This window comes from Oryx dammah, unplaced genomic scaffold, assembly GCF_014754425.2.
Source record: "Oryx dammah isolate SB20612 unplaced genomic scaffold, SCBI_Odam_1.1 HiC_scaffold_18, whole genome shotgun sequence".
Taxonomy (NCBI): Eukaryota; Metazoa; Chordata; class Mammalia; order Artiodactyla; family Bovidae; genus Oryx; species Oryx dammah.
The window spans coordinates 93,249,759-93,260,922 of NW_024070202.1; the positions used below are offsets into that span (position 1 = coordinate 93,249,759).

The 11,164-nt window shown below is 42.6% G+C and overlaps 1 protein-coding gene across 1 annotated transcript in view; it reads right to left on the reverse strand.

Annotated features, from left to right (window-relative positions):
• Nucleotides 1–10,906, reverse strand: part of TNPO3 (transportin 3) — an 83,074-nt gene extending 72,168 nt beyond the window's left edge. The window contains exon 1 of the mRNA XM_040259608.1: nucleotides 10,349–10,906. Within this exon, the coding sequence (XP_040115542.1) occupies nucleotides 10,349–10,468 (120 nt within the window). The 5' untranslated portion in view covers nucleotides 10,469–10,906. The remainder of the gene's footprint in view (nucleotides 1–10,348) is intronic.
• Nucleotides 10,907–11,164: the final 258 nt, after the last annotated feature.

An 11,164-nucleotide genomic window follows, 5' to 3' on the forward strand; every position in this document is an offset into this window, starting at 1 on the left:
CGTGGGCAGAACCATATCCAAATTATACCTTTATACCAAATCTACTGTCCCTAGGGTCCATTAAAACTATACTAAATGGCTCTAAGGTTAGTAAAGTATGGGGTTGAGGGAAGTAAAGATAATCGTTTCTCAAAACATCTATTATTCAAAGCAGTTTTGAAACAAACCAGGTAGATTCTATTCCTTACCAATTTAATTTTTCTTGTTATTTTCTTAGGGACTATACAGTTTTGGATGCTACTTTTTATGGTTTAACTATAGTTACCACATTTTCTGTTTTTAACTAAAGTAGATTTTGGCTGGGGGGGGGCAGTGGGTGGGGAGGCACCATGTGGTTTATGGGATCTTAATTCTCCAACCTGAGATTGAACCTTGGGACCCTCTGCAGTGAAATAACACAGTCCTAACCACTGAACCGCAAGGGAATTCTTTTATCAATTTCAAACTGAAAATTAAAACCTTATGATACTACACTAGCATGATTTGTTACTACACTAAAACACTTTTTGTTTAAAATGTCACTTAGTGATCACTTCAAGACAGGATAGTTGTGGCAAAAAGTTCTCCTTTTCTGTACTCAAGTCGTTCAAAGTATAAAATGGGGGTAATAAAAATTTCACAGAACCGTTCAACTTCAGCTTCTTCAGCGTTACTGGTTGGGGCATAGGCTTGGATTACTGTGATATTGAATGGTTTGCCTTGGAAACGAACAGAGATCATTCTGTCGTTTTTGAGATTACATCCAAGTACTGCATTTCGGACTCTTTTGTTGACCGTGAGGGCTATTCCATTTCTTCTAAGGGATTTCTGCCCGCAGTAGTAGATATAATGGTCATCTGAGTTAAATTCACCCATTCCAGTCCATTTTAGTTTGCTGATTCCTAGAATGTTGACATTCACTTCCAATTTGCCTTGATTCATGGACATAACATTCCAGGTTCCTATGCAATATTGCTCTTTACAGTATCGGACCTTGCTTCTATTACCAGTCACATCCACAAGTGGATATTGTTTCTGCTTTGACTCCATCCTTTCATTCTTTCTGGAGTTATTTCTCTACTGATCTCCAGTAGCATACTGGGCACCTACTGACCTGGGGAGTTCCTCTTTCAGTATCCTATCATTTTGCCTTTTCATACTGTTCATGGGGTTCTCAAGGCAAGAATACTGAAGTGGCTTGCCATTCCCTTCTCCAGTGGACCACATTCTGTCAGAAAAGATGTCCTTTTCATTATAGGGGACTGGAATGCAAAAGTAGGAAGAAACACCTGGAGTAACAGGCAAATTTGGCCTTGGAATACAGAATGAAGCAGGGCAAAGGCTAATAGAGTTTTGCCAAGAGAATGCACTGGTCATAGCAAACACCCTCTTCCAACAACACAAGAGAAGACTCTACACAGGGACATCACCAGATGGTCAACACCGAAATCAGATTGATTACATTCTTTGCAGCCAAAGATGGAGAAGCTCTATACAGTCAGCAAAAACAAGACCAGGAGCTGACTGTGGTTCAGAGCATGAACTCTTTATTGCCAAATTCAGACTTAAATTGAAGAAAGTAGGGAAAACTGCTAGACGATTCCGGTATGACCTAAATCAAATCCCTTATGACTACACAGTGGAAGTGAGAAACAGATTTAAGGGACTAGATCTGATAGATAGAGAACCTGATGAACTATGGATGGAGGTTTGTGACATTGTACAGGAGACAGGGATCAAGACCATCCCCATGGAAAAGAAATGCAAAAAAGCAAAACGGCTGCCTGAGGAGGCCTTACAAATAGCTGTGAAAAGAAGAGAGATGAAAAGCAAAGGAGAAAAGGAAAGATATAAGCATCTGAATGCAGAGTTCCAAAGAATAGCAAGGAGAGATACGAAGGTCTTCCTCAGTAATCAATGCAAAGAAATAGAGGAAAAGAATAGAATGGGAAAGACTAGAGATCTCTTCAAGAAAATTAGAGATACCAAGGGAACATTTCATGCAAAGATGGGCTCAATAAAGGAAAGAAATGGTATGGACCTAACAGAAATGTAAGATATTAAGAAGAGGTGGCAAGAATACACAGAACTGTACAAACATCTTCAGGACCAAGATAATCACAATGGTGTGATCATTCACTTAGAGCCAGACATCCTGGCTCTAGGAATGTGAAGTCAAGTGGGCCTTAGAAAGCATCACTACGAACAAAGCTAGTGGAGGTGATGGAATTCCAGTTGAGCTGTTTCAAATCCTGAAAGATGATGCTGTGAAAGTGCTGCACTCAATATGCCAGCAAATTTGGAAAACAGCAGCGGCCACAGGACTGGAAAAGGTCAGTTTTCATTCCAATCCCAAAGAAAGGCAATGCCAAAGAATGCTCAAACTACTGCACAATTGCACTCATCTCACATGCTAGTAAAGTAATGCTCAAAATTCTCCAAGCTAGGCTTCAGCAATACGTGAACCATGAATTTCCAGATGTTCAAGCTGGTTTTAGAAAAGGCAGAGGAACCAGAGATCAAATTGCCAACATCCGCTGGATCATGAAAAAAGCAAGAGAGTTCCAGAAAAACATCTATTTCTGCTTTATTGACCATGCCAAAGCCTTTGACTGTGTGGATCACAATAAACTGTGGAAAATTCTTCAAGAGATGGGAATACCAGACCACCTGACCTGCCTCTTGAGAAATCTGTATGCAGGTCAGGAAGCAACAGTTGGGACTGGACATGGAACAACAGACTGGTTCCAAATAGGAAAAGGAGTACATCAAGGCTGTATATTGTCACCCTGCTTATTTAACTTCTATGCAGAGTACATCATGAGAAACGCTGGGCTGGAAGAAGCACAAGCTGGAATCAAGATTGCTGGGAGAAATATCAATAACCTCAGATACGCAGATGACACCACCCTTATGGCAGAAAGTGAAGAGGAACTAAAAAGCCTCTTGATGAAAGTGGAAGAGGAGACTGAAAAAGTTGGCTTAAAGCTCAACATTCAGAAAACGAAGATCATGGCATCTGGTCCCATCACTTCATGGGAAGTAGATGGAGAAACAGTGGAAACAGTGTCAGACTTTACTTTTTTGGGCTCCAAAATCACTGCAGATGGTGACTGCAGCCATGAAATTAAAAGACACTTACTCCTTGGAAGGAAAGTTATGACCAACCTAGGTAGCATATTCAAAAGCAGAGATGCTACTTTGCCAACAAAGGTCCATCTAGTCAAGGCTATGGTTTTTCCTGTGGTCACGTATGGACGGGAGTTGGACTGTGAAGAAAGCTGAGCACCAAAGAATTGATGCTTTTGAACTGTGGTGTTGGAGAAGACTCTTGAGAGTCCCTTGGACTGCAAGGAGATCCAACCAGTCCATTCTAAAGGAGATCAGTCCTGGGTGTTCTTTGGAAGGAATGATGCTAAAGCTGAAACTCCAGTACTTTGGCCACTTCATGCGAAGAGCTGACTCACTGGAAAAGACTGGGAGGGATTGGGGGCAGGAGGAGAAGGGGACGACAGAGGATGAGATGGCTAGATGGCATCACTGACTCAATGGATGTGAGTCTGAGTGAACTCCGGAGTTGGTGATGGACAGGGAGGCCTGGTGTGCCGCAATTCATGGGGTCACAAAGAGTCGGACACGACTGAGCGACTGAACTGAATAAAAACTTAACTCATAAAGACAGTTCTTTTAGAAGATTTGAAAGACTGCAAACAGAACATCACAGGAGGCTGAGTAATATTGTTTATTTTCAGTCACCCGTGGAGAAACGCAGCAAAAATAAACAAAATTCATAAAGACAAATCTGAGTCATCCAACTGCCCCTTTGGAGATGCTACAAGCAGCTATGCATTCAAGAACATTTTTAGGAACCTGTGTGTGTCAGGCATCTTGATCATTTAATAATCATGGTTTATTCCTTCAACTATGAGTATCAGATTATATAAACTGAATACATAATATACATATAGATTATAATATATATATAATCTATACCTATATTATATACAGTCTATTAGGGCAGACAAAACAAGTTTTCAAAAATGTAAAAACATGGTAAATGCAATTAAAGTGCTTTAGGTGTTGGGGCAGGGGCAGAAATGAATTTCAGCAGAAGAGAATCAGTTAACACTTTAGACAGAATTTAAGCTAGGCTTTGAAAAGATGGGTTAATTTCTTCATTTGAAGATAGGACTGGGAAAAAGTAATAGGTAAGCACAAAGGTAAGAAAAAAATCAATCATAAAATCAGACAAAGGTAGCATTTACCCCCTCCTTCCCCTCAAAAAACCCATCTGCTTTCTTTGAGATACTACAGCTGTGTGAGTGCTGATTCGAGAAGACCCAGGAAAGAGGGAGTTCGAGGATACAAGTAAGACACAGAATAATCAAAAGATCAAGGTTCCTGAGAATTCAGAAAATAAGATGCAGAGCACTGAGATCTGACAGAAGCAACTGGATACACATGCTCAAGTTCTTCAAATCAGACGTAAAGGGATGGTGGTATATTGGAGAAAGGGGAGAATGACAGTGCTTGAAAAATACAAGACCTAACAAAGAAAAGGGCCAGTCAATGGAATAAAGTTTTGATAAAATTCAAGAACTAAGTAAGACTTCTTCACTCAATCAAACTGACTGAAACATCAGTTTGCCTGAGGGTTCCTTCCAAAGTTAGAGTAAAAAGTTTTTCCACTCCCAAAAGGTGAGGGAACCCACAAGGACAGAGAATGCGAACATAAGCAATATTAACAAAACTGTGAAAACTAAAAAGCGCACACACACACACTCACACACGCTCAGTTATCTTTGGGACTCCGTGGACTGTAGCCCACCAGGCTCCTCTGTCCATGGAACTTTCCAGGCAAGAATAGTGGAGTGTGTTGCCATGTCCTACTCCAGGGGAATCTTCCTGACCCAGGGATTGAACCTTCGTCTCCTGCATCTCCTGAAATGGCAGGTGGATTCTTTACCACTGCATCACCAGGGAACCCCCAGAAAGCTAATAGGTGAGTGTTAAATTTGCCTGCAGGCAGGGAGGGAAGAAGGGATAAGCATGGCGGAAGCCATGGGGGCACACTGTAGGAAATCAACCCTAAATATTCACTGGAAGGATTGACGCTGAAGCTCCAATACTGTGGCCACCTGATGTTAAGAGCAGACTCATTGGAAAAGACCCTGATGCTGGGAAAGATTGAGGGAAGGGGGAGAACGACAGGATGAGATGGTTGGATGGCATCACTGACTCAATGGACATGATTTGAGCAAACTTCAGGAGATAGTGAAGGACAGGGAGGCTGGCATGCGGCAGTCCAAGGGGTCACAGAGAGTTGGACATGACTGAGTGACTAAACTACAACAATAAAGGGGGAAAACTCACTCATTTGCAAAATCCCAGAAAAGCTCAAGAATTGCAAGTACTGAGGTGCATCTGAAGACAGAAACAGAAAACAGGACAAATGGAACAGAAAACAAAGGAATGGGTTCAGAAAGCTTTGTCAGCAGTTTGGTTTCCTAGATTTTCTCCCTGACTATTGAGGGACCAGGATACTGTAACTATCCTCTCACCATCACATAACACTCAAGGTTTACTTTGGAGAGACTACAGTAGAACTCTGGACTTTTGGACAACAGGCTCACCTATGGATGGGAGTATTATACTGAAAACAGATTAAATACAGTCCATATACTTAATGGTGAGATCCATCCTCCAGCTGATTCTCCCACATGCCACCAGCAGCCTAGTTTATAACTCCCCCACCCCCACCCCAGGAGAAGACTAGAGAACTCTGAGTAAAAAAAGTGATCCAAGAAAAAAGACCAACGAAGTCAATGAGAAAGAAGAGATGAAGGTTCCCTTTTCAATTATCTGTCAAATGAGGGAGTAATCAAAAAAAAGATCATGGGATCCAGGATTCAGTGCCTCCATCCCTTAAGATGATGAGATCCCAGGACAATAATTATGAAACAGACCTGGAGAGCAACCAGATCAGATTGGAGCAGGAAGATAGAGGGCTCTCAGGAAAGGTTTTCTTTCAACAAAAATGGGAACAGATTACCAGTGTGAACATACTAAGAGGATATTTACACCTACTAACAGAGTTTGGGAGGGATTACTGTAGATACACAGAAAATAAAGCAAACATTAAAAAAAAGAAAAAAAATTTTCACCAAAGTTGCACAAAAAAGAAATTATCATGGTATATATGTTTCATGATTTATAATGGGTAATGATATGACCAAAAATGTGGTATACCTATGTTAGAGTAATGGGGTATGAAGAAATGAAAGGAGCCTAAATCCTCATCTTTCATAAGAGAAAGCCTATATAAGACTGCTCTCTTTTTATGCTAAATCTTGTAAAACGATTTCCATTTTATAACTTTTAGAAAGTTTTTGAAGACTAGTTTAAAACTTATTTTAACAATAATAACTTGTTATTAAGCTAATAGTTAATAACCTTAATTTCTGTAAAAATTAAAATTATCTAAGACTTCAGAAAACCAAAAGGTATTACATCACATTATTTGAGACTCTTGAGTCAGCAAAATAGAATTTCAGTGGGTTATGTGATCAGAGCTCAATGTGTGAGTCAGTGATTTGGGGGGTTGGTGATTTTTTTAGCAATGACAAGATCCAAGATGTGACTATGTGACCAGGTAACTGAGAAAAAGAAATAAGGGAATTAAGAAGCCAATGTGTTAGCTGAATTGTCAGTCCAGATGCTGACAATGACTAAAAACGATGATGTGTGACTGTGCTATTTTCCAGGCCCACTTTTTCACTCTTTATTACCATGTTTTCTGCCCCAGTATGCTTGACCTCTATGGAACAGATCAACAGGTTCCTGAGACCCCTAGTTAAGGGTTGGGTTTGCCCAGTGGGGAATCCCAAAAGGAAGTTAGGAGAATAAGGTGTAGATATTTATTCTTCCAACTTCCTCCTCAAAATCACCTCATGATGGCCAGGGCCCTTCAAATGAAAACTACCATTCCTCTCAAGGCAGTCAACTCCATACTCCTCTTGAGAGCGCAGGAAGTAACCACTCCCTATCTTATTTCTTATGGCTTAGGGCTATTAACAGTTTGGCTACAGGTTTCTATATTATCTTTAATTGCACATTATATCCGCATCTTTATAAATAGTACCTTTATAAAACAAACCCTTCTCAAATTAGCCTATTTCACGTGTGCATCTGTTTCTGTTGGGACCTGACTGACTGTAAACAGTAATAATGATGATGGTGATGATGCAGGGCTGTAATAGAGACTCAGTTCAGTTCAGTCGACTGCAGCACACCAGGCCTCCCTGTCCATCACCAACTCCCAGAGTCTACCCAAACTCATGTCCATTGAGTCGGTATTGCCATCTAACCATCTCTTCCCCTGTCATCCCCTTCTCCTCCTGCCCTCAATCTTTCCCAACATCAGGATCTTTTCAAATGAGTCAGCTCTTCACATCAGGTGGCCAAAGTATTGGAGTTTCAGCTTCAAAATGAGTACTACCAATGAACACCCAGGACTGATTTTTAGTATGGACTGGCTGGATCTCCTTGCAGTCCAAGGGACTCTCAAGAGTATTCTCCAGCACCACAGTTCAAAAGCATCAATTCTTCTGCACTCAGCTTTCTTTATAGTCCAACTCTCACATCCATACATGACCAGTGGAAAAACAATAGCCTTGACTAGACGGCCTGTGTTGGCAAAGTAAGGTCTCTGCTTTTTAATATGCTGTCTAGGTTGGTCATAACTTTCCTTCCAAAGAGTAAGCATCTTTTAATTTCTTGGCTGCAGTCACCATCTGCAGTGATTTTGGAGCCAAAAAAATAAGTCTGTCACTGTTTCCACTGTTTCCCCATCCATTTCCCATGAAGTGATGGGAACAGATGCCATGATCTTAGTTTTCTTAATGTTGAACTAGTGGAAAGTAAATAGCTAATATTTAAGTAGCAATTACTAACATATTTCGAGTTATAGGTTTCAAGAACTTTGTCAAGCTCTTTGCAGGTATTAACTTATACATTACAAATATTCTGTGGCAGCAAAGATTTTTTTGTCTGGTTCATTTCCATATACCAACACCTAGTAGCTGGTACATGGTAAGCACTCAAATACTAATTTAATACAATAAGCAAGTTTGGTAAAGAAGAGCTGGCTTTTGGGGTGGTGAAGCATTTCTCCTACTTTTACTTTGAAAACTCTAAGATCAGGGACATGTGGCTTCCCAGCACAGTTCAGTTCAGTTCAGTTCAGTTGCTCAGTCGTGTCCGACTCGTTGGGACCCCATGAATCGCAGCGCACCAGGCCTCCCTGTCCATCACCAGCTCCTAGAGTTTACCCAAACTCATGTCCACTGAGTCGGTGATGCTATCCAACAACCTCATCCTCTGTCGTCCCCTTCTCCTCCCACCCTCAATCTTTCCCAGCATCAGGATCTTTTCAAATGAGTCAGCTCTTCACATCAGGTGGCCAAAGTATTGGAGTTTCAGCTTCAACATCACTCCTTCCAATGAACACCCAGGACTGATCTCCCTTACGATGGACTGGTTGGATCTCCTTGCAGTCCAAGGGACTCTCAAGAGTCTTCTCCAACACCACAGTTCAAAAGCATCAATTCTTTGGTGCTCAGCTTTCTTTATAGTCCAACTCTCACATCCATCCATGACCACTGGAAAAACCAGAGCCTTGACTAGACAGACCTTTGTTGACAAAGTAATGTCTCTGCTTTTTAATATAATATCTAGGTTGGTCATAACTTTCCTTCCAAGGAGTAAGCGTCTTTTAATTTCATGACTGCAATCACCATCAGCAGTGATTTTGGAGCCCCAAAAAATAAAGTCAGCCACTGTTTCCCCATCTATTTGCCATGAACTGATGGGACTGGATGCCATGATCTTCGTTTTCTGAATGTTGCACCTTAAGCCAACTTTTTCACTCTCCTCTTTCACTTTCATCAAGAGGCTCTTTAGTTTTTCACTTTCTGCCGTAAGGGTGGTGTCATCTGCATATCTGAGGTTATTGATATTTCCCACATCACAAAAGCTAACTAAACACTAAGACCCCTGGTGGCTTCTTCAGTGGTAAAGAATCTGCCTGCCAATGCAGGAGAAGCAGGCCCAATCCCTGAGTCTGAAAGGTTCTCTGGAGAAGGAAATAGAAACTCACTCCAGTATTCTTCTTGCCTGGGAATTCCCATGGACAGAGGAGCCTGGCAGGCTACAGTCCTTGAGGTCGAAAGAGTCAGATTCAACTTAGCAACTAAACAACAACTAAGACCATATAAGAACGATTTTCTTATGTAGCCTACAGTGAGTCTTATTCCTTTTTCCTCTCATGTGGTCATCCAGGACTTGAGTTTCCGATTTTTGTTTTTTTAAGTGTAATATTCAAAGTCAAGGTAGCAAATTTTAAAATGCTTATTATGCACTTACAGCCAAGGAGCTCTCAAAAGGACAGAGCATCTTTAAGTACCAGTTTTGAGTTTTAAAAAAGAAATGGGAAGGGAGGGGGCAAATTTAAAAATATGCTTAGGTCTATGAAATGCAAAAATAAGAAAGGTAAAGTCAACAAGATCACCAAGAATACATACCCACGCAAAATTAAAGCAAAGCAAGGGTAAGTGGGAAAATCAGGGGAGGAAGCATAATGCACGTGATTCAAATGCGCAAAATACAATTTATATAATAGGTTGCAATAAATTAATCCCCTCATTGGATGCTGACACAATTATCTGTAATAATCAAGGCAGCTTTGATATCTATAGCTTAAAGGTAAAACTCAGGAGATAGATAAGATTAGATAACTGCAAAGATTTTCTGAAACCAGAACTGATTTTATGTTGCACTCCAAAACACAAGAAAAACTCACGTGAATAAGGATCAAGAAACCTGAGAAGCTACGAGAATACAATACTCAAACTAGAGTGAAAAGCAGCAAAGAACAGTTAAGATGTAAGCTACGACTGGAAAGGAGTTACCGGACGTAACACCTAGACATCGAAGAGAGACGGATAAAGCATCCTTAGAAGATGGAGAAAGACCGGGATTGGATTTGGTTGAAGAAAGACAAAACGGAAAAGCAAGGCCTAAGAAGCAAGTAGCAGCAAGGTAAAACTTAAGAGGAACAGATCGAAGCCACAAGCAAGAAGTATAGGACTTACAAATTACATTCTACGGGGAGGGGAAAGGGCCACTTCGCGACCGACCAGTGCAACTAGTTTCCGAAAAGCGGCGGCGATGTAGGTTCGCAACCCCATCCCACGGGAGCAGCTCCTCCCCGAGGAAGACCTCACAAGGCCAACCGCTGGACTCCAGCTCGAGCCTAGGTCCTATCTCGCCCTTGCCCCGCGGCGCAGAACGGCCTCTCCCGGCCCCTCACCGAACGCTGCAGCTCCCCAAGCCAACACGAGGCGCGCTCCTTTCCGCTGGGATCTGGGTCGTGGTACAGCGCCTGTACTGCCTGGTACACGAGCTGCAGTGTCGGCTTTGCTCCTTCCATGGTGGTAGCGGTGGTGGCGGCAGCGACGGCTCTGGCTCTTCTCCCGAGGTTCCTCCGATTGCTCCGCCCTCGCGCTTCCTCACTGCGTCGGCCACGGCCGCTCCCTGACTGGCGCCATCTCCTCTTCGGCCGTTACCAGGGCAGATGGGTTCCTCGTGGAAGTTACCCCCTCGGAAACACAGGGTAGATCGTATTCAAGTTCCTGGTCGTTTTTCCGATCTTCCCACAAGACTCCACACTTCTGAATCCAGACGCCGGTGCTAGCTTCCTGACCTGCTGACTTGCCCTCCGAAGGCTGTCCCGGCAAGACAGAGACCATGAAGCGTACCTCAACAGCTTTACTCGGACCGGAAGCGGCAGCACCAAATTCTTTGGCACACTTCCGTCTGGTGCGTTGTAAACGGCCTCCGTGCCGGCACGCCTCCTCTTTTCTCCCCGCCCCCTCCCGGAAGTGACCCTACAGGGACAGGAGCCGGTAAGAAGTGGATCTCCACATTTCTTGCTTGGGACTGGAGCTCTGCGATCCTCGTGGCGGGAACACCTGTGCAGCTTTCCCCTCCTTGGCAATGGATCCGAGGTCTTTCTAACCCCCTTCCGACTTTTTCAGCCCTTCCCAGAGAATCCTTTAGGACCCCCGTGGACAAGTCGCGTCAATTCAACTGTAGCCTGACGCTGACTGTACTGGAAAGCCATGGA